The 23940-nt window shown below is 39.9% G+C and overlaps 1 protein-coding gene across 4 annotated transcripts in view; it reads left to right on the top strand.

Annotated features, from left to right (window-relative positions):
• Positions 1-23940, top strand: part of sh2b3 (SH2B adaptor protein 3) — a 53373-nt gene that overhangs the window by 6000 nt on the left and 23433 nt on the right. Inside the window, exons 1-2 of one of the 4 annotated variants that reach the window (XM_051422603.1) lie at positions 7367-7461; positions 9619-10848. In XM_051422603.1, coding sequence (XP_051278563.1) covers positions 9646-10848 — 1203 coding nt within the window. In that variant the 5' untranslated portion in view covers positions 7367-7461; positions 9619-9645. Of the gene's footprint in view, positions 1-7366; positions 7462-9615; positions 10849-23940 lie in introns of those variants that run through there. The other 3 variants (XM_051422604.1, XM_051422602.1, XM_051422601.1) reach the window with 3 other exon arrangements.

Raw genomic sequence — 23940 nt, 5'->3', positions numbered from 1 at the left:
GTAGGTGTAATAATAATTGTATATTCTAACTCAGTTTAATCTTTTGATTGTGTTGAAAGACAAAAACATTGTATAGAGCTAAAGCAACTAGTCAGTTTCTCAGTTTACAGAACATCAATCAGCAACAATTTTTCATTTTAAACAGTTCATTCTCTAATTCCAGCTTCTTCAGTGTGAGGATTTGTTGCCTTTCTCTAGTGTATCATTATAAAAGTCACCTTGTTCAGTTGATTGATGAATAAAGAAAGTAATCCACAGACTGATCAATAGTGAAGATAATCATTAATTGCAGCTCTTAAATATTAAATATTAACCGGAATTGGGCAACAATTCTGTATTATCATTAATCATAGCTTTATATAACTGTGTACTGATAAAACGTTAAGATATTGTGGTATATTCTCAAAGCTGAAATAATCATAAGTTGAATTTTAAGATCTTAAAAAAGGTATTAATTTGAACGTAAACGTTTTAGGATTTTTCAGCACAGTGTAATGAATGAACAAAACACAGGAAGAAAAAAAGACCGTGATCTCTGACATTCACGACTGACCTCATTCCCTTAGTCTCCCCTCCTCACACATCACATCTATCCACGCAGCCAAAGCCAAAACGTAACTTCTCTTTTCATATTTTTCCTGTCATTATGTCTCTGGGAGCCCTATATTTTAGTATTTCCTTGACATGCCAGGATCTGTCTTTGCAGGATAATGATAGACTGCAGTGTGTGCAGAGACATTTTGTATTAGTCATTGGTAGGATGCCGGACAGCTGGAAAGATGCTTGTTAGTGAGAATTTTACTTGGTTATTGAGAATTACTGGACACATAATCATCATATATACTGTTTTCTTTTAAGGTAAACCCCAGAATTAGTTTTCCGCTGCAGCACTGATGGGAAAAGTTGTCTTGGAACTACAGCATACAGTTGCTTTTCCTACTTTTAATCCTTGCTGGTGCTGCATGATTTCCTTCTTATCATAGATCCAGCCCTTTACTTTTCGCTCTTTTCCCAACCTGCCTCCCTCTCTCTGTTCCCAGAACCACAGGAAATGGCCAGAAAGCTGCCATGCTTTATTTCTGTGCGTCTTAAGAATAGCAGCATTGTGTTGTGTTGGAGCCTGCATTGTTGTGGGAATGTAGGACTGAGCTGGAGAATACTCTTAACCAAAACAGAAACCCTATGTACTCAATAGTATTTTGCCTACACATCAGAACAACAAATAGCATATACAGCACAAAAAAATAAGTCTTCACTAGTTCACAGCTGTCTCTTGTTTTCTTTATATTTGCAGTTTTAAAGGTTGTTCTTGCCCCATAGCTTTGTTTATGTACTGTAGTGTTAGCATAGAAGTATTTTTGTTTCTTTACGTAAGGCGTTACACAAAATATTTTTTGCTGATTCTTCTAATGAAAGTTTTTAGCTTTTACAACAGGCTTTAAAGCAATAATCATTGCCATGTATTTGTAATATTGATGCATTCAGAACAAACTGTTTATATATTTGCCATAAACTCTAGCTGAAGCTGCAGGCTACCCCCTCTCTTGTTTTACCCCGAATCAGCTGATGCTTCCCTCAGGTGATGGGAAGTTAAGGCTGAGGTTATCTCATGTTTCAGCGCTACTTCCTCCTTTACAATATGTTCTTCAATTATGTAAGCTGTGTGCGTCTCGCTTTCTGCTCTGTTCACTATCAAAGCTCTTTCACATCTCACTTCACACAAACAGGAACACTTAGACTGAGCCAATCCCCATCCCTGCAACTGCAGATCTTTTTCATGTCAGCCTCTTCTTTTATGTAGCTGATCAATTTGCACTTTTGGCTGCATGTAGTTAGCTGTTGTCAGGTTATGCCAGTTTTGGTTGATACATAGCAGCTTGTTGCAGTCAAGTATAAAACATGAAGTGAAGGGGATAAAAAAAGGTCACACGGTGTCAGTTTGTGTTAACTTGTGTGTTGGCTTACAGTGAAACAGGCTGTTTGGCCCTGTCATAACAATATTGAATAGTAACTGTTTTGCTAGGCATTCATGGCCTTTTTCTTCTGATAACAAACTTGCATAATAGTTGCTTGTAGGTTTGTACTCATGGATGTCGCTCTTGTATTTTGCAAGAATTTTGTTTTTGTCCTTGTAAGGCAAGGATGGAGTAGAGCTGGTTGAATTGATAAACACCGCAAAATCATGATTTTGGCTTCCACTGTTAATTATATTAAATTAAACTTGATTGAAGCAGGTTTTTAATGCTCTTCCTTTTATTAGGGCAAGTATAGTGTAAAATAAAGTCAATGCAGTAAAATGATTTCGTTATGGAAGAGTGATTAATAATTGAGATAATCATGCCTGCAACATTGATTATCATTTTGGCTGTATTTTTACAGCTATGGGTTTTATAATTATTGTAATTGAGTGGTTCTTTTTTCATGTAAAAATCATAAATGTGAATGAGTATTACATATGTCACTCAAATAGTTATAGAAAGGCCAGACATCCTGTAAGTTAAAGCAGTCTGCATATGCTCAGCAGCTGGATTGCCTTTTGATGGTGTGAGCCATCGTTGTACTACAGAGAAAACATATCAGTGCATAACTAAGATCTAGTTGTTTTTAGACATTTTAATGTGGACATGTTACATATTATATGTTTAACTCTCCAAAAGAAGGAGAATAAGTGTATTTTCCTAAATGTCTAGCTAAATCTTTTGCTAGGCAGTCTTTGAGAAAGTATTTCTATAGATTAAACGTGACCAACAGTTTGATAGGCATTGCTGCTATCTGTTTTATCAAGAAATGTTTACAGCAACCCTTTCCAGTGTTCTGCAGCTGTCCTCCTTTCTTATTTTATCAAGGTTAATATATTATTGTCTCACATTAATGTGGCAAATATCCCAGAATAACACCTTCAGTTGCCATTCTTCAGCACCCCATCTCCTCCTTGTGTGCATTTTCAGCTTTTAACACAAATTACAATCATTTAATTTAGGTAACAGTTTGTGTACTTGGATATTCAAGTACTTTTTCCACCCTTGATGAATTTTGTGTGTGTGTGTGTGTGTGTGTGTGTGTGTGTGTGTGTGTGCGCGCACACGCGTGCGTACAGTGTCTTTGCATGTGTGCAGTGCTCACTGCTTGCCAGGGCAGGGCAGGGCTTCCTGTTGCTGTGATTGCTGCCCAGGCGGAGCAGAGCAAAGATCCTTTGGTCTCTGTTCCTCTTTGGCTTTACCACCTGGACCTTCACCCACAAACCTGGTGCCGCCTCCTCCCTTGCGCCTTTCTTCTGCTCTGTTTTTCTCACTTCCTGCCTGCTTTCTTATTATCCCCTCTTTCTGTCTATCCCTGTGACTTTTGTTTCTCTGTCTCCTCCTCTTCCTTTTCTTCCTTGATTCAGTGACTCCTTACCGCCTCCTCCTTCTCTTTTTAATAACCCCCTAATCCCCTCACACACTCACTCACTCTCTCTCTGCATTGTAAATGTATCCCTAGCTCTGTCTGTGATTCATTCAGTGATTCAGACAATGAAAATTCAAAGGTGGTAACAAAATCTGTTTTTCATCCGAGACCTTGTGATGCACATGTTGCTGCGTTCCCCCCCCCCATTTATTTATTTTTTCCACTACAGTTTTTACAGGAAAACTGGAGTGTTTGATGTCTCGAAGAGCATTGATGCCATGCAGACTAATTGAGTCGTAAGCAATAGATTGGATCCGGCTGATCTCCGTAATAAGGCCAGTGCTATATAAAGGTCAAAAGGATGTGGCTTTCTGTAAATTGCATTTTATATAATGACTGATGATTAGGAGCACATCCTATTTCTGCAACCAAGCAGTGCATGGAGGGGTACATCTGCACACATTCTCAGGCGAGTTGCTTGTTTACACATCTGTCTCTTTATGTGGGTGTGAAAAGAAAAAAATGGTGACATGTGTGTGTCTGTTTAAATATAATAAAAACATAGAGGTAGGGTCTGTGATGTCATGCATGGTTTTCTGCAAGGGACACTTGAGGCTTGAGGTTGGATGTACCGTTCGCTAGCATCATGTCAGATGTTACTACCTGAATCTCCTGATAATGTCGCAGTGGAGCTGAAGGATAGTAGTTGGGCTGCAACCAATTAATGTTTTATTAATCTGACAATGATTCTCTTGGTTAATCAGTTATTTGTTTGGTTTATAAAACATCAGAAATTGCCACTGTTTACTCGACCCAAAGGTGACCTCTACATGCTGCTAGTTTTTAAGATTAAGTTTACAATAATGTAAATGTATTTCACTTGTATCCCACATTTGAGAAGCTAACACCATTAAATGTTGGATATTTTAGCTAAAAAAGTTACTTAACAATGATAGGTAATCAAATTAGTAGCTAATTTATTTTCTGTCACTGACTAATAATTTCAGCTCTAGGTGGCAGTGGCTACCACAACCAGTTTCAGTAATTCTCCTTTACACACACTTGCATTGCCCCCTTAAGACTCAACATAAACTTAATGGAGAAATGATTATAAAATTCACAAAGACGCACCTTTTACAGGAAATTAATTAAGCTATTAAAACATAAATATCTGGTACATTACTTAAGAACATGGTGGTCTTTTCCACTGATTTCAACCCACCATCCACCTTTCTTTACAACCAGTGGCCATTAGAAGTACTGCATCTAATAACACCTTTGCATTGGAATTAGTATGTAGCCATGGCAGTTGCTGGCTGCTATGAATACATGACCTGAAAGCTCAGAGATCTCTTTTGTGTGTGTGTGCGTGTGTGTGTGTGCGTGTGTGTGTGTGTGTGTGTGTTGCATCAAACAAGAGCTGCTCCCAACTGGGGACAACAGGGAACACACAGTGGTGTGTGAGAGCTGATACCAAGCTCTTGAGATATAAATAGGACCTCCCTGCAAGAGGGCTTCCACCAGCAGCACTGATAATTTTCTACGTGTTGTATAAGCCTTAGTCCTCGTGTGTCTTCGTAGATTTTAATTTCTTCTTTGCTCAAAAATGAATACCAGCTCTCTTCTTTTTTTGAAATGTTGTAGTGGAAATGTTTGTGTTGGCAGTACAGTATAATATTAAGATTGGCAGCGTGTGTATTTCGAAGGCAATGCTGGTTTCAAGGAAACTGTGTTTTGGCTCTGCTCCCAATAGGCCAGAGACCAGGACACTGGCCACCATAGGCACACTGCTAGCTGTTCTCTCTGGGTGTCTGGCCGTTTAGCGAGAATGACATGCCACAGCACCACACATTCACCCCCATAATATGTCCTGAGGTTGATTCCAGCCTGTGTTGTGTTAAGAATCAGCTCAGTGAGCTGACACAAGTCATGAGGTTACTCATGCTGACAAGATCAATTCACGTGTGTCTTTCACGCATCCTGTTTCCTTCCTGCTTGATTAAAATCAGTTTCTGGCTGTCCCTAGTAAAAAAAAAGGGTGTTAGTTAAGTTCCACTTCTGATGTCAGGAGCAACACAGTTATGACGGGAAGGTAAAAGATTTGCTAGCCAATTTTTGCTGTCTTTTATCCTGACTCGGTATTGGGCTGATAAGGCTTTTTTAACCAATCCAGGTCTTAAAATTTATTCTGTAAACAATTCAAATCAAAACCTAAATATAAATGATTGAGTTTCAGAGGAGATGACCCCTCTAACATTCATAGTGGGAGTGCATTGGGGCAGTTATATTCATTATCAGTTTAATCTATTATTAGTTTATGGAATAATTGCTTTTTGACCTTCAGATTTCTTGTTTTGTCTGACCAACATGAAGATATTCAATGTACAGTGAGAGTAAACAGAAAAGCAGTAAATCTTCATGTTTGAGATGCTGGAAGCAGAGAATGTTGCAGTTATTGCTTGAAAATGTGTCAAATTTTAGACATTATTTGATTGTCAAAATAGTTGCTGATTAATTAACTGTTGATGACTAATCCATATTCCATATTCACATTTGACCTCATGTCAGAGGTTCAGACGAAGAGATTGTTCTATAATTCAGTCGCAAGCCAATTTTTGCACCTGTTTGACTCGTGCATCTGTCCAATAAAAGCAAATGACTTTGAGATGTCACTGTCTGTTTGCTATTTTAAACAACAGTGGCTGAGCTGCAGCCTCGGTAGTTTCAGTCATAGGTGGAGCATATAAACCATAACATTTGTTTGGTTCAACTATACATTTTCTTCTTGCCAACAAAACCTGCCACTGATGTTGACAATCACCACTTAGTTGCTCAGGGCTGCAGTTGCTCAGGATGCTTGTGGTGTCGATGCTGCAGGAAAAGATGTGCCAGATTTGTAAAGCACGAGAGAGACAAAGAAAGAAAATCTGTGTGTGTGTGTGTGTGTGTGTGTGTGTGTGTGTGTGTGTGTGTGTGTGTGTGTGTCACTGTGAAGAATGTAGGCATTGAGAAAGAGGATGAGGAGGGAGCGATGAGTAAGGTGAGGAAGACAGAAAGGAGGGAATGCAGGAACTTTGATTCTATTGTGCAGGAATGTTTTCCATTTGCAACTTTGTTTGTTTGAATTGGCCTATTTTTTCTGTCATCCTGCTGAATTCTGTCTAGCAAAACAATAATACGATAACAAAGCACCACGTTAAGGGTAGGAGGTCCTGGATAAGAGAGCAGAGAAACGAGACACCAAACTGTATTAGCCTTTTTGTTTTCCCTCACAACTTGAACGTGACCCTGTTAGGCCCTCAGTCAAGGTGAAAGTAAAGGAAGCATGAATCCAAACACATCTGGAGATCCTCATACCAGAGGACACAGAGGATCAAAAGAAAGGGAAAACCATGGGAACAGAGACGGCCAAGCCCCCAGAGGGATACGGCGAGAGGAAGTGTGTGTCTGTATATGTGTGTGTATATGTGTGTGTTTATGTGTGTGTGTGTGTGTGTGTGTGTGTGTGTGTGCATGTTCTGTAGTCAGTCAGTGCTGAGTCATCGCTGGGCTGGCTAGGCAGATAGAAACAGACTTCTGGGGGGGCCAGCTGGAGGGGCACAAGGGGGCATGCACTGAGCATGCTCTGAAAAGTACAGGAAGGGAATTAGTTGTTGTGACAGGACACATCCAGGAACTTTAGTGACGCAATGTTTCACGTTGCCAAGTTTTCACTCCCTCATTGACGTACGTGTCCCCTGGTATGTTTGATGATACTAATGAAAAAATGGTTGCATGACACGATTTCAAGAATGCACAACTTTTCTTCTCTGAATGTCGTCGTTTAGGACACGGAGAGGAAGGGAGATGTTAGCCGAGAGATAACGAGACATGTTGCTCCATGTTTGGCCCAACCACAACGACCCCCCCCCCCCCCTTCTATTTCTTGTGGTTTTCTGTGATCTGTTGGACCACAGTCTATGACTCCCCCCACACCAACCCACACACAACCGTATGCACACGCACACACACACACACACACTCGTACTTCCTGTATTTAGAATAGACCCTTCTCTGCTGCACTGGAAGAAGATGGTATGTACTGTAGGCACATGTAGTTTCAGAATGATAAACCCTTGTTAATATTACTGTAGCTGATGTCTTACTGTGAGTTTATTCAACTCTTTAGCTGTTCAGTTTTGGGAAGCATGGGTTGCAGTAGTGTATACATTAGTTGCAGTTATTATATAATCCATGTTGGAATCTTAGAAAACATCTTTAGGTTCTTCACACGATGTTTCTCTGCCAGTAAGTGAGATATTCTACCTGCTTTGACAGCTTTTGTTGAAACCATTGCAGGCAAAAAGACTGCAAAATCCTGCCATGCTATAGTTTATAATCAGACAAAGTTCTTTTCCGAAACATCTTGATGAAACTTAATTTAAGTACATATAAATGTTATTGTTTTGCTACCTGACAATAATGTGAAGCTCTAGCAACTCTGTGGCTGATTATACAATGTTGTATCATCTATGGGCTGTCTGCATAAACCCAGAAGCTCCACTCTTGCATCAGCTCAGGCCTGTTGTGGTTCTTTTAAAATGTGTTCTTCCTCCTACTAATCATCTATAAGTATGGGTTGAGCTGTACTCAGGGTCAGCAGTGTATATACACATCAGGGAATGGCAAGAGGGTGTTTAAAAAGATGAAAGATGGGGATAGGGGCTCTCATTGAATGCTTAGGAATGCATCCTGTTTCCTCTTTTCTGTGAAACTATGTAGTTAACTCTTAAACATTTGTCTCATTTCTTTCTAATTACAAAAGTAGCAGTTAGTTTACCATGGTGGAAAGGTAAGCGCAGGCAAGGTGTCGCTTCAAAAATCTCCCCTAAAAAACCTAGAAAAATAGAAGGGACATCCTGGTAGCTACTGGGTTCAAGATGTCATGAGTCCAGGATGCCAGAAACTTTGTTGCATGTTGTTCCAACACCAAAAGTGACCAAAAAATACTAAAAAAAAAGAACATTTAGCAGCCAGAAAAATTAAGGAACTTTTGGCCATCTTACTAAAGAATCGATTCAGCTGCCGGTCGGACAGTGACAAATTCCTAATTATTCACCTCGCAGAGATATTCAGAGGATCAGCAGAGTTTAGAGGTAAACAAGCATGTTGCATCATCATCTGTTGCATATGGAGTGAGAACATGATCTGACCCTGGCCCAACTAACAACAATCTAATGCACAGAGCTTACTGTGGTACCAGGATTGGTTTATTTTCATATTTGTAATCAGAGTTTGCAGGAAAGACTTCATCAGTATAATTCAAATCAGGCTAGGTGTGAACATGATCTTTGTTTGGCCTTTTTTATAAGCTTTATTACCAAAGTTATTGCTCTTTGGGGGGAGAGAAAGAGCCAAATTGGGCATGAAAGTGCAAGTAATCACAGTCCATGTAATAGTCTTGACATAGTTCATCTTTGGGGGGAAAAAAGCAGAAGGAACTTTGAAACAGGTCACATGTAAACACACAAACACACAGATGGTCGAACAGACAGTGCGGTTGATTGAGAAATTTTCTTACCGTACTTCCTCAGTCACAGCCTCATTCAGTGTCTGTCCAAATGACATATTACTGTTTTCATTCATTTCAAATACTTCAGTGTCTGTCCTCCATGTCAATGCAATTTGGAACAGATTTATTCATCTTTATTGGCTCCAATAAAAAGTGTCCCTGATTCCTGACATGCACTATATGCACTTTTACTCCTGATTCAATCGGCTGTGTTTTTTCCACAAATCGAATGGTTACTTATCGTCCTTTGAGTGAACTGTGGCCGTCCTTATCTATTAAGATACTGTATGACTGGTTGATTGCCAGAGATTCTTTGCAGGCCTGTGTAATCTAATTTGGACTGTTTAAGATTGAGTACAGATAAAATCAGACTTTTGGCTGTCCTTTCTCAATGTTTGAACTGTTTCAAACTTTCAAGTAGTTCAAAGAAATGCTGTTTTGCCAGTTCCATCTTTAGTGCTCCAGTTCTTGCACAACATTTCACATTATCTTGATTTGCCTCTAATTACGTTTCCATATCTCTCTTTTGTTTGTCCCTCAATCATCTTTTTTTCTCCTTCTCTTCTAAACTGTCCAACCCTCCACTCTCATCTCCAAATCGACCCTTTTACCCCCACCTCCTCTCCAACCATCCATTTCTCCTTTCCTCTTTCTTTTCAACCTCCCTTGTCTCACAGCAGTGATTCTCAGCCGGTCTGGTTACTGCAATGAATGGTAACACTATACATCCAACCAACACCACCACAACTGCAGGAGGAGGCCCAGGCGTGGAAGCGCCCCCGAGAGGCTGGAGGGAATTCTGCGAGCTGCATGCCATCGCCACAGCCCGGCAGCTGGCCGGACACTACCAGAGCTTCGCCAGAGAGCGGCCACAACATGACGTGCTCCCACCAGAGACCTTTTCCAAGCAGTTCACTGACCTCTTCCAGCAGCACTTCTGCTGTGAGGTCGACAAAGATGGCACGCCCCTCGGCCAGAACACGTGCTCTACCGGTATCGGTAGTGCTTCCTCCACCACTCCAGTTGCCCCTCTCCTTCCATCACAGGCTGTGATTGGTCGAATGCGTTCGATCACATCTTTGTCTGGGGTACAGGACTATCGGGAAGCGGGCCGGCCAAGTGGAGGAGCTGCTCGTTTTAATGTGGTGTCACCAAAAGTTGAGCCTGTTGTGGTGAGTCGGGAACAGGAGCAGCCACTGCGATGTGCGGCGGGAAACTCCTTATCAGGAAACCCGTTGGTGCACAGAGGGTCGACTCGTAGTATCGGCAGCGGGTCACAGCTGATTCGTAGCAGTAGCAATGAGGAGGTCTCTGGCACTGATCGTCGTCAGGTATCTGAACGGTACTCTTCGGACTCCCCAAATTCCAACCCTGGCCACGCTGAAGTCACACATTTTTCTCTCAGTCAAATCCAGCAGACCATAAGCCGGCTTCTCAAGAAGCGGCCCCTCAGCCCTCCCACATCCCAGGACCTGTCTCCTAGCAACCCCAACCCCACCAACAGCAACAGTCCCCAAAATAATAGTGACAGAATGGGTGGGATTTCCTCCACCAATGAGGAAGTGTCTTCCTCCTCCTCATCCTCCCACTCTTCCTCTTGTCTGAACTCTGAAGCCACGCCCCCAGCCTCTTCTTTTGCTGGGGTAGCCTCTCACTTTCTGGATCATTTCCGTTTGCTACGCAGCAGAAGCATGAGGCAGAGAAGGTCAGAGGTGAGCGGCTGCTGTAAAGAGGGCCAACTGAGGTACTTGCAGGTGGATGACACTATCTCAGACTCTCAGCCCCGCTGGCAACGCTGCCGCCTGCTGGTCAGGAGGATCAGGGACGCTCAAGGTGGAGGAGGAGGAAGAGGAGGAGGAGGAGGAAGAGGAGGGGAGAGGTACCAGTTGGAGCTCTATGATCCTCCAAAGGTAGAAACATTTGCTCATGCTTACATTTATACACATATTTTATATAAACCAAGCAATTATTGGATGTGTGTACACATATATGTATGTACACATATATATTTTGCATACATGTAAATATGTCTAATTATTGTGTCCTGCTAGGACTAGCTGGCCAAAAAATGGTACTACCATGCAACTCCACCTAAAACCACACATTGAAACCAACATTTGTGTCAATTACTGAACTGAGGTGTTTGTAGGCATATAGATTATTTTCAACTTTTAAACAGAGCCAGGCTAGCTGTTTCTCCCCACTTCTGGTCTGTATGCTTATCGAATTGCATCCTAGTTCTAGCTCCATAGTTAATGCACAGACATAGGAGTGGTATCTTCTGATCTAACTCTCAGATAGAAACCAAATAGGGATTTCAGTTTCAAACTGTATATTGCAGTATGGCAGCGATGATTTTTCCCCAGAAGTGGCCGCAGTTGTTCAAGTTTTTTGCAGTGTCAGTGTTAAATACAGTGTCAAAGAAGAGTGAAATAATCACTTTTTAATTTATACAATTGTGATCAAGTAATAGTAGATTTACTTGTAAAACAAATTGGAAACCCAAAATGTACATTTACAACATTTAATGTTTTTTATCTAAGTTACTGACATTTAGTTTAGCTGTATGCAGCATATAATCAATGGCTGACACTTTCTTACTGTTGTTTCATTCTTAGAGCAGATACCTGCTGTCATAGGATGTTATCCTGTGTTTCAGAGGGCCGTGTGTCTACAGTTCTTGAAATTGTTTGTTTAGCTTTTTCTCAGAACTCTGCACAGCACTGAAACATTTAACAGCTGGCAGGTTCCTCAGCTTGTGCAAGATAGATAATTCTGTAGATCTGTTTCTGTTCATCAATAAGATTGAAACCCACAGAAACCTTTAACGGTTGGTTAAAGTCGGTTTGCCTGGCTGCATCTCACATGTATGTACATACTCTAAATTAACACACACACACATAGGCCCAAAGTAATTTCCTGTTTCCAGCTGTTTTAGTTACAGGGGTTTCCCCCCTCCTTTTTCAAATCATCTCTTTTCTCTCTGTTTGTTTTGTTTTCATAAATGATGTTTTGCCGCATCTAAGAAGCTCCTTTTGGTGTACAGTTTGCCACATGACAAAACAAGACCAAAGCTGTGATGACATTTAGCTTTGTCTCAGAAAACTGTGCGCTGTACTGGTGGTTTTCATCACATCTTTGCCTCCAGTGATTGATTTGTTTTTTAGCTCCAGTATGCTGTGATGTTGAGCAGGCTTTGGTTTTAACCAAGCTGAAAAAGCCAACAGTTGACACTGACAGTCTGGTCAGAGCTTAAACTAATGAAAACTAATTAGAGCATCATGTCTGTTCTTGCCTTGTGTGCTGAGTAGCAGTGTCACTGTTAAAATGCCATAATTTGTTTCACATTGATAACCTTTTAAGATAGTATAGGAGGTAGTTTGCCCTTTTACCCAGTTAAGGAGATTCAGGAAGTGGAGTTACTGTTTGTATGAGAAAAGATAGATGTAATCTGTCTGTGCCTTACTGAGTGATTACTGTCACACATTTCTTTATAACACAGACATTTTCATGCATCAACATAGCACGGCATTTGCAGAGTGAGCCATTTTTGTTCTCAGCTACCTCAAAGAATGTGCAACATTCATGTCTTCTTTTACTCTTTGGTGAGTTGATATGCCTCCTACACTGTTTCCTGTTTGTTTGGGGCTTGCTTCAGCCAGTCACATCTTTTCTACTTATTACTTTATGATTAATACATCAACTCAACAATCAGAAAATATAAGTGTCACATTTTAAATATATATTTTGCATTTTTAAGAAAGATCAGCTTGTGTTTCCCTGACCTTGCTTGACAGCTCATCACAGCACAGCAAGATGTCTTTTTTTTCCCTTCTTTCTAATATAAATGCTTGGCTCCCCACATGAGACCTCATGGCATAAAACCCTGCAATATTTCCAGATGAGGCCAGCTGCAAGGCTGCATGTGCTTGTACACCCAGTCCCCCAAGATCCCCAAACCAATAATCAGAGTGGCTAAGTTGACTGCTGTCCTAGCCACTGTCATCTATAAGGTCACTGGAAGCAGAGTTCAGTCTCTTCAGGGTGTGTGCAAGTGTGTATTCTGGCACAAACGGAGGTCATTGAAAAAGACGTTGCATGCATGTGTGTGCCTGAGTGTGCATGTGTGCTTGTTTTATATTTAGCAGCCCTCAACTCTTCAGCCAGCTGCAGCCTAACCATGTGCGTGAGGTAATTCAGTTGATGATAGAGCCAGAGGGGTGTGTGTGTGCGCGCGTGCGTGTGTGCGCGCGTGCGTGTGTGCGTGCGTGTGAGCCTGTGTGTACGTGCATGCATATATATTAGGATGGGAAGGCACTGGCAGGATTTTCCTGGCTGATTGCAATGCTGCTTTAGTTAGCCAACTGCATAGCTGCTCCCCCTTTCTCTTTTCTGTGTGTGTGTGTGTGTGTGTGTGTGTGTGTGTGTGTGTGTGTGTGTGTGTGTGTGTATAATCTTGGCAGGGCAGAGAGTTAAGGCCCTGAGAATGGCCTTAAAAGGAATTTTAACGTACACAAGAAAAAGCACACGTGTTCACACCCTAAAAGAAGTCATTTAAACACACAAACTTGTTGGGGTTGCTGTGTTATATATTGTGTTGGTACAGTTTCTTTTTTGTGGATGTAAATTGGGGTTTCACACATCTGTGGCCTCTTTCTGAGACTGTGTAGGTGTGTGAGCATGCATGCCTGCATGCTGCACCCGTATATATCGGCTGCACAGAAAATATCCAATACATGGGGAGGGTTCATATGTATTCTTTTAGGTCTGTCTGTGTGTGTGTCCTCATGTGTGAGAAACAGCAGTAATATCAGTGAGCTGATTTAGCACAAAAGAGGAAGTTGCGTGGAAACTGATAATATATTCGCGTGAGAAAGCTACAGTAAAGGCACAGAGCCCTGTCAGGGCAAAACTTGAGCCAGGTTTTTTGACGCAGTGGTAATGTCAGTCTAAATGCAGCTTTAACCTGTTTAATTCAGATAGCTTGTGGGTGAAAGCATGCCTTAAGAATGCACCAAACAACAACTCCCTATTTTTCCAGGAGACAGAGGTGAAAACGCAGGAAAAAGACCGTCAAACTGCTTCCATGTATCTTTTCATCTTTGTACTCTGTGTGAATGATTGCGAAATAACTACTGACAAATTACTGAAAAGATTTCATTACAGTTGTGGTTCACACTGGAAACAAACAAATACAAAATCTAACTTTGTAAGAAGCTATAGCTTTCATTCTAGGACACTATCTCATGCTTCCATAAAATATTATTATGCTGTCACCTGTGATTAACACTTCATAGTGTTTAGAATGGCAATAATGACTCAAGCTTTAAGTTACGAAATAGTACATTTGGTGATGTTATCGTGAGATGACATGCATAGTTCGAACATGATTTTCAATTTAAAAAATATATTTTGCACCAAAAATATCTTCCCCATGACAATCTAGTTGTTGCAGTCATGCCTATGATCTATTTGTTTTTTGGGGGAAATTATTGAAACTGTATTGTTCCTTCACGCTTCTTAAACTGACAATTATATAAGCAGGTTTTAGGTCCGTGTTTTGTTTTGTTATGTTTGTTCCGTTTGCAGATGGAGTGACAAAATAGCCAAGCCAAGGCAATGTAACGCTTATTTTATTGCAGAAGTGAATCTTGTTATGTCAGCTGAAATGAGCAGATGTCTCCATAATGTCCTCGGTGAGGACTTTAACCTTAAATTCTCTATCTTGTCTCAGTCTCAACTGTTTGGATGAGGACAAACTGACACCATAACCCATAAACAGTCAACATTCCTGTCTTAGTGTTATGTTGCTTTATATTATTTAAGCTGGGAAGAAAACGGGAATGTGTCACATTAGTTCTGGTATATGGCTTACGTTTCAGTATCTTAATGAGCAGTTTTCCTCTGGTCTTTAAGTTATCTCGTAACTTTCCTCAGCTTAGACTTTCTCTTAACCAAGGTAGTTGTTTCTACAACACCGAGCCCTAGTTTTCCTTTCATCTGACGTACAGTAGTCAAGGTTACAGACAAGGTTAGCTACTTGCCAGGAAAATCGTGGTATTCTGTCTTGCAGAGTTAGTTCCCACAGACTGCTACAGTCTGATGGCAGATATGTTTCCTCAGACCTCCTGTAGACTTCATCTTAATAACACCCCTCTCTTCTCATCTCAGCTGTGTGTGTGAGTGTGTGTGTTTGTGCTTGTGCATGTGTTTGTTCCAGAAGCTTAATCTTTCCCACATGGTTTCATTTCATGCTTGTGTGTACGTGTGCCTACACTATGTCTCATGTTGCTGTTGGATTTTGTCCTTCTCTGTCTGTGTGTGTGCTCTCTCTCTCTGTGCATTCTCACATATTTTTATGTATGTTGGCATATATGGTTAAAGCTTTGTCCTCGTCTTTCCGTCCTGTCGGGGTCATGTGATACCTTATCTTGAGCCTTTAGTAATAAGAAAATCCCAAAATTTCCAAAGCCAAATGTAGAGTTATGCCTCATTAAACCAACATAATTGGAGTTACATGGTTGAAGTCAAAATGCGTTTAAATATATGTGCTTATGCATTCTTGTATTTACGTTTATTTTTACACATTCTTCTCTCTCCATCTTTGCTGTGTTTTTCTTTCAGTGCACGTTTTTTCTCTCTCTCACTGACAGTAAGAGAGGAGTGTGCAACATCAGTGGAAAATACTTTTCCAACAACCAGACTCTGGTGTCCATCTGTTCTGTGTTACTTGTTGTACTTCAGTCTCTCATATGGCAACATGCAGCGTTAATTTGGCTCTCGTTGCATACCACAACTAAAGCTCTGAACACATGGGCCCCAGTCAGCTGAACCAGAAACAGAATGAAACCAACCAAGAGAGACACAGGAAATGCAACAGCAGGAGACATGAGAAAGACAGACTGAAAGTTGGGTTGACAAGCCAGCAAAGAGGAGGACAGACGGCATAAGATCAAGGTGTCTGTAGGTCTGTTTATAAGTGTTGATATCATTATTTTTTTCAACTCAGAAGTTTGCACACAGTAATTATTTTTTATTTTTAATTATTATTAAGTTCAGGGCATGTCTGTCAAGTAAATTTACATAGAGCAGCAACAAACACACACCGGCAAGGACCACGTAGCAGCATGAGCTTCCGTATAACAAAAAAGCTAATGCTAGCTGAACTAGCACTGCAGTATAAAGTTCCACAAAAAGCAACGTGAATGTTTTTTCCAGTTTATCTTCGAGATCCCGAAGAAGGGCTCCAGCACACCTCTATCCAAGTGAGGAGTAAAACTTTCATTCACAGTAAAACACACGGGCTCTATGGGTTGCCATCGGCAACAGCACCAAACAAAACTGCCCACGCTGAAATTCATAGCAGCAGAATGATTCTGTTTCTGTTTCTTTGCTCTTCTGGTAGACCAGTAAACCTGTCTGCTTCTATAGCTAATGTTAATGCACCCAAACGTAACTGTGCACAAAGAGATCTTTGACTTGTGACTAATTCACATAAGGCTCTACACTGTAGTTGTTAATCGACTAATCCGAATCAAATCAATCAAAATACATATTTTCTCACTTTAAACCATGCTAATTTTGACATATCTTCCTCTGCGCATCTGCAGCTAACCCAGCACAATCAAGTTGAATCTAATTTCATCTTTTCTGCTTAAAGCATTTAAAAAAGATTTTTAGAATTCCGATACCTCTGGATAATACACACATGCATATTTTTCCAACAGTCGTAAATTCACCATGTGAATCAATCAATCAAGGGCAAAACTTTGAGTGAAAATTTTAATCAACTATATACCCTACACTACACTGCAGTACAGGGATTAATGACAATGAATGATAATGACTGTTACTTGAGCTAAACAGGACCTTTTTAAGGTATTATGTTGGAAATTATGATTGTGATTTTTACACTATTATCTGACACCGCAGAGACCAAGCAATTATTGTGAAAATAATTAGCAGAATAATTGATAATGAAAATCATTGTTAGTTGCAGCACTAATAAAATTGCATTGCTGCTTCCAGCTTCCTGCTTTGTTTTGCTCTCACTTTGTGAAGCAGTAATAATAATAATGATAATAATAATTTGGTCTGTAACAATATGTATTTGGCCAAGGACAAGTGGACAGCAGATAGGCATCCTGGAAGTAGCAACCAATTGTGGAAATGTGCAGAACTTACAGATGGCCAGTCGGCCTCTGTTGATACCAGTATTTTAACCAGAGTTTATCTCTTCAGAGAGATGCAAGATTTTAGTTTCATTTTACATCATAACAGTCTTGTATCTCACCCACAAAGTCAAATCTTTTCCTCTTTCCAGGGATTGAGTTTCATGAAACCTAGATATTATGCCTTGAAGTTACTGATTGAGTCATGTAATGGATAGAAATGTGCGTGGGTGCACACGCATGCTTGTGTATTCATGCAATGAATGTGTGTTCACCACATGTGTATATTTGATAAATATCATGTAAAAACTACATTTCTTCTGAACAGACAGATTATAAAACTCTGATAAATGCTAAAGCGTGACACACTAAGGTTCGTTTTAGGTTCTCTTTACAGACCTGCCTCAACTTGTCTCCCCTTCCTTCTAATTTTGCATCATCAGAGCTTTATCTTGTACAGCTCACAGGGATCTGAGGGAAATGTAGAAAAATTAGGACAACAAAACTTCTTGAAATCCTGAGGCAGCCACCCTGTTGACTGAGTTTGAAAATCCCTCTGGCAACAATATCTGGTAGGTTGGCATAATGTGGTTTGTTTGAAATGAAAAGACAGCCCACTGTGACTCTGTCCTTTCCTTAAATTTGTCCCAATCTCTGATGAAACAGGTCTGCAAAGTTGCATGAGATTCTTGATTACCCAACAGCCATGTTTGGCACCGCTATGGAGGTCACTGGGATGTTGGTTATGCACATATTAGGGCAGCAACTATCTTCTTGATTATTTTTTCAGTCGTTTATACAATTTCAGAAAGCAGTTAAAGATGCTCAACACAGTTTTCTAGAACCCAATGTCACATTGTCATACTTTTTACTTTGTCCTTTCAAAACACGAAGCATCAAATTCTTTAAAAAACATAGCTTTGCTGACTAATTGTTTCAGCACTTTAACAGATATTATCTAAATGTATGTTTATGGTGAAGGTGCAGGTTGATTTGTTTTAAGTAAAAAATATGTGCGCTCCTCATAGATGGTTAAGCTTTTTGGGTTGGAGGTGGATTGGACACTTGCCACTAGCATTTCAGGCTACATTCATTATTTTTTGTATATAATTTAGCATTATGCTTCTTAATTTAAAGTCCTCACACGCCACACTTGCATGAAAGTGGGCTTGAGGGATTAAGAAGGAGTGAAAAAAACAGTGCTTAGCCAAAGCAGCACTAATGACTCTTGTCAGGAACACGGTGAGTCATAAAGAAATTCTACCAACTCAAATTTCCAAGGAAAGCACTTGATGTAAATATAAGCAAAGGTTTCAGAGAACTAGAAGCTCTCAGATGCTGCACATTACATAGATCACTAGCAAATCATTAGATAACCTTATTTTCTTCAACTTCTGTCAACTATGATTGGTATAGGTAGACAAAACAAAGACATATCTGACTTCTTTTTTTATTTTACTGGTTTCTGGTCTTGACTCTTAGTGTTATGTCCTGTGCTGTATTAAGAGATATAATATGATGGTCCATGAACAGATTTGTGATTTGATATGCTGATGTTGTGGGTAGAATCTGCAAGTTTATACACCAGATCCAGCTCAGCGAATTTGTTTACATGAACCTGGGGCCCACACTGTTCTCAGCAGGAGAAAACTGCTGACCTTGACTGGGGATATAGGAACATTTTGAAGAACTGAACTGAACCCGGCTGACATGCTTGGACTTGCAGAAGTTGGTGCTGGTTCCCATTTTTAGAGAACAGGGTACCAATTATCAACAACAACACTGGTCAGCCTTTCAAGAAAAGCTTTTTCCAGCCAGGATGGCTGAGTGGAAGCTTCGTCATGCGGTCAAACCTCAGCTTTCTGGGGGAGCAATGCTGATATCGTTTTTGCTCTTCAGCCTCAAGGATACTGAATGAGATTGTGGGTGTTTAACCATTCAGTGTGCATATGCTTAGTAGAGTTACTTAGGTTGGTGTCCAAGAATATCCGGAGTGAGAGCTGTGTCTGTATTCTCAGCAATAAGTCTAGTATGTTCTTGGATGGTCTTTGGCTCCTCCAAGGTATTTGGCTTATCACAAATTCAGTTTTTCTGTTGATAAATAGACATAATGTCAAGATGTGGCAGAGAAGACGAGAGTGTACTGTTGCATACTGGTTCAATATTGCCAATTTGCTTTTTGCAGATGATTTAATTTTTACTAGTTTAATCAGACAGTGGCAGCTAGTGCAAACTGGAGAGGATTTTAGTTGAGGGTGAGGCGGTGATTGGTTTGGAGTCAGCACTTCTAAATCTAAACCCATGATACTCTAGAATTTCCTCTTTCTGAGTTGGAAGTGAGTTGCTGTCCCAAGTGAGCATGTGTAAGTTTATTGGGTCTTATCCATAAGTAAGAGTCAGATGGAGCAGGAAATTGACAAGCAGATTCACAAGAAGATAGTTTTCCCTTTCAGGATAGAAAGAGATCATAGTTACATTTCTGCCCTTTCCTTATATAATGCCAGTTGAAGTCGTTCAGGCATCTGATTTGAAGGCTTCCTGTGGGGATAATCCATGCAAGTACAACTTGTAGGAGACCCAGGGGCAGATCCAGAACATGCTGGAGGGATATCCCTCTTGGCCTGGTAATGCCTCAGGATCCCCCAGGAAGAGGAGGACGTGGCTGGGAAGAAGTAATCAGGGCTACCTCACATTGCTTGCTGTCTCTTCAACTAGATGGGAAAAAGATGGATGGATGAAAGATCTCATGTTTTTCATCACTGCACCAAACACACATTTTCTGAGAAATTGGGGTGTGAGTTGGGGGGTGAATGCTCGTTAATATCAAAAAGAAAATTGCCTGAAAAGCAGAGGAAGTTAAGATGTGGTGAACAACAAAGCTCACAGCTGGTACAGTTTACAACAACTTTTCACAACATTTGTCATTTTGTAAAAATAAAATAAAAAATGGATAAGGTGTCAGAAAAACCTTCGTCTCATACAGAGTGTGGAAAATGCCTGAGTGTGGGAGGAGTTTTGTGCTTTTTGTTTTTTGTTTGCTTGTGTGTGTGCTTGTGTGTGTTTCAGTGTGACAAAAATCTATAGAAACATCTAAAGGAAGTAGAGTGGTTAGAGTCATGTGGTCAAGATGTTTGTCAGATCTCTCGCTCTGTCTCTTTCTAGTTCTTTTTCTGCAGAACGGGTTGTCATGCTGTCTTTGTACGCATCTCTGCCTGCATTAACGAATACTCAATATGCGTAAATCAATACACAGTTTACCTTTAGTGACTAATATATAATCGTCTTTGCATCTGAAGCATGTGCTCTCTCCCTCGTCATAACCTCTTTGTTGGACTCTATCGTGTGTGTGTGTGTGTGTGTGTGCGTGTGTGTGTGTTTGTGTGTGTAACCTACAACCACAGTGCCAGTGCACATGACCTTGCTGAGTTGCATGTGGAAAGCCCCCGAAGCAAAGCTCTGCAACACCCTCACCCAACAGTTTTCTCTTGGCCTCTATGGTCCCCATACACACACACACACACACACACACACACACACACACACACACACACACACACACACCTGCAAACACTTCATGTTAGTAAGTAAGCGTTATTGCAGTAAGATTAAGTATATAGATAATAGAATATATTTTATTTGCATTATCAAAGTGTGTTTGTAGTGATCTAAACACACGTAGTCCAACTTGTAACTCTTTTATTAATGATCCTATTTTTCAATGCATGGGACTGTACTGGCAGTGCTTGCTTAAAAGTTTTCCCTTCATGAAGGTTAATATGTTGTAGAGAGGTGCTCTAAAATTGTTTCTCATTTACGAAAATTCTCAAGGCTACAAGCAAACTTCCTGTGCTTTAAACGTGGCTACTGTTTGGTTGTGCTTTCTCTGTGCAGATTCATCTCTGCACATGCTCCTCTGTTGGTGGTACCGTAGAAAGAACCACTTATAGTACACTTTAATTGCAGTATTTTTATATTGATAACCACAAGAGTAAACCATAGTAGCATCATGAAGATCAGGTTCAACGTGTTATACTGAAAGAAAACTCTAAGGTGACATAACATGGACAGAGTGACTTCAACTATTAGTTGGAAAATTAGCATAACACTCTTTTAATGTGAGCAAAATGTATATGTGTGTGCTTGCAGTGGGCGGGGGTAACTTAGTTTGTTTCATTCACCTGCCACTTGCGATTCATAAACAACTTTAACAGGTTCTGTATTTTTAATACACACCCCACGCAAACAGAATAAACTCACAAAATGACAAGACAGGAAAGGTCTGTCTTTGTCATTTTTACTGTCTTTGTCTTTCCACTATTCCAACAATCACCAACTCTGGTTTGGTCAAAATAAAACCTCAGTTCACAGAGTTGGGTAACTACTGGGTAAGCTCGCTGAACGAGAGTCCGTCGCCAGAAGCTGCTCTCGCTCGTTCTTTGGAAGCAGTTAGATAAATTAAATAAAGATGTTTTCTAGTTCCAGCAGATTCAGCAGATTAATGAACAAGATATTTGCTAGTTGCAGTCCTAATCTACTTCAATAAATGTAGGCCTTAATTTCCCAACTAGTTTTGTCGTCAAACTTTGACCAGTTTAACTGTTTAAAAGATATTAATTGTCATTCTGTAAGAAGGCTTAAAGTGGTGCAGAAACCCTTTGTGTATATTTCTGTGTATCTTCTGTGCTCTACTCTGCTTTATCCTCTTCTCTCCGTGCTTTTTCACTCAGTTCTACTCAGCATGGTTGGAGATGTGACACAGAATAAAGCTAAGCCCCCTCCTCTGATTCTCTCCGGGCAAGTCTTTAGCCTGGTTTCCATTACAGGGCAAAACACAGCTAACATTTATTCATTATCTTCGCCTCTCAGTTTCCCCTCAAAAAAATGACATGTTTTTTTTATCCTGTTGCCAGCTGAGATGATTTGTCAATTGGGCTGTAGCTTCTCACTAAGCAAACTGTGCCTTTTGATCCTGTGTCATAAACATTTAGAATCTTTCTTGGCTTTGATTCTTGTGTGGAAAATATTATCATGGTTAGATCTCCTTCCCTATATAAACCTGGTTCTGGCTCAGTGGTACCAGGATCTGTAGTCATAAGAGGCAAAACTGCACAGTAAGGTTTATTGAGAGACAATGGTGTGGCACAGGGGCAGAAGGGAAAGGAAGGACAAGAGAGTTTTTCTTTCCCAACTCCGTGTCATAAGTCGGTTATTGTAGTTTTAAAAAATCCATCACAGCAGATTTAGATTTTATGCCTTTCTAAAGACAGATCAATATGTCAGCCATCACTACTAGGGCTGCAACCGATTATTTTCATTATCAGTTAATTTGCTGATTTTATCATTTATTTTTTAAAATAGTGAAAAAATATTTAAATATTTTTTTTGTCTAGCCAAAAGTAAAAAACGATAGATACTACTACTAATAATATATATATATATATATATATATATATATATATATATAAATATTTAATAATATAATGATGATAAAATGATAAAATAATAATAATACGATAAAGCTGAAAATATACTTTTTTGTCCTTCTGCTTGAAAAATTACTAAATCGATCCATCAATTGATTGACTAATGATTTATTTTATAGACTTTATTTGTTTATATGTTTGTTTATTTAAAGTTTTTAAGTAAGCGTTTGCCAGGATTTTGTTAAAAAATATCAATTTCGGTGTCTGCCTAAAAAAATACTATATTGGTTAGGATTTTGTTAGATTTCCACAGTAATTGATGTGAGGATAAAAGGAAAAGTTGGGTTTGATGAGTTTGTTATGGAATTGCAAACAGTCGCAAGAAGAAAATTCACCACAAAAGCAAAGAGGCAAGAGCAGGAAGGGAGTGACGACTCGATTGTAGGGAAAGAAAAAATAGGTTATATGTTGTGGAAGAATACGTTTACTTGTCTTTTCCACATGTGTACAGTTACTGGACACACAACACACCCTTAACTGACCATGGGAAACGTACACACGCACACACACACACACACACACACACACACACACACACACACACACACACACACACACACACACACACACACACCCATAACTGACACATGTCAGCCTGGCACATGTGGACGGAGTTATCACTCTGCTGATGTCCACATTTCATTGCTAATAAAATACACTATGCAGTTTACAAATGCACATTGTAATGGTGATACAACATGCACAGTTTACAAAGGACAGAAAGCATTTTTAGCAGCATATATATGTATATGTATATTTATATTTATTCAAGAAGTACATTTCCAAAATGTCTTTACAGAAAAAAAACTTCTCAGCTGCAAATGTGAAAACACTTTTGCTATGATTAAATTAAGTAGAAATTAAGATGTGTACATTTGTGCTTTGCTCACCACTACACACAATCACACGATCTATTTTCTTTTTCTGGGTAAGCGGATCTGCTTCCTCTGTTGTTTTCCGTGATATTTCAGCTGCACCTCGATTAGCTTTTGTTAGGGTAGAGTAGCTGTCATACTCATCACGACATGTTATCTTACTTGGAATAATTTATCTTGCATGGATAAGTTACATATTTTAAAGCAAATATCAAGATTTTAATAGAAATAAATGGAACAGTACTTAAGTACACTTATATCTTCTTTGAAGTATAGTTTTTGTCTTTTTATTTGATGGCGACAGTAGAGATGTGACAGGAAATGAGAGGGCAGAGAGCAGGCCCCCAGCTGGACTCAAATCGAGGACATTGTTCATCCCAGACATCCCAGACCATAAGGCTACCAAGACGGCCTGAAAATTCTATCTTGTGCAGGGGCACTGCCATATAGATAGTTAGTAGTTATTAGTTATA

Source organism: Dicentrarchus labrax, unplaced genomic scaffold (genome assembly GCF_905237075.1).
Source record: "Dicentrarchus labrax unplaced genomic scaffold, dlabrax2021, whole genome shotgun sequence".
Classification (NCBI taxonomy): domain Eukaryota; kingdom Metazoa; phylum Chordata; class Actinopteri; family Moronidae; genus Dicentrarchus; species Dicentrarchus labrax.
This window is presented reverse-complemented; position numbering and strand designations above follow the sequence as displayed.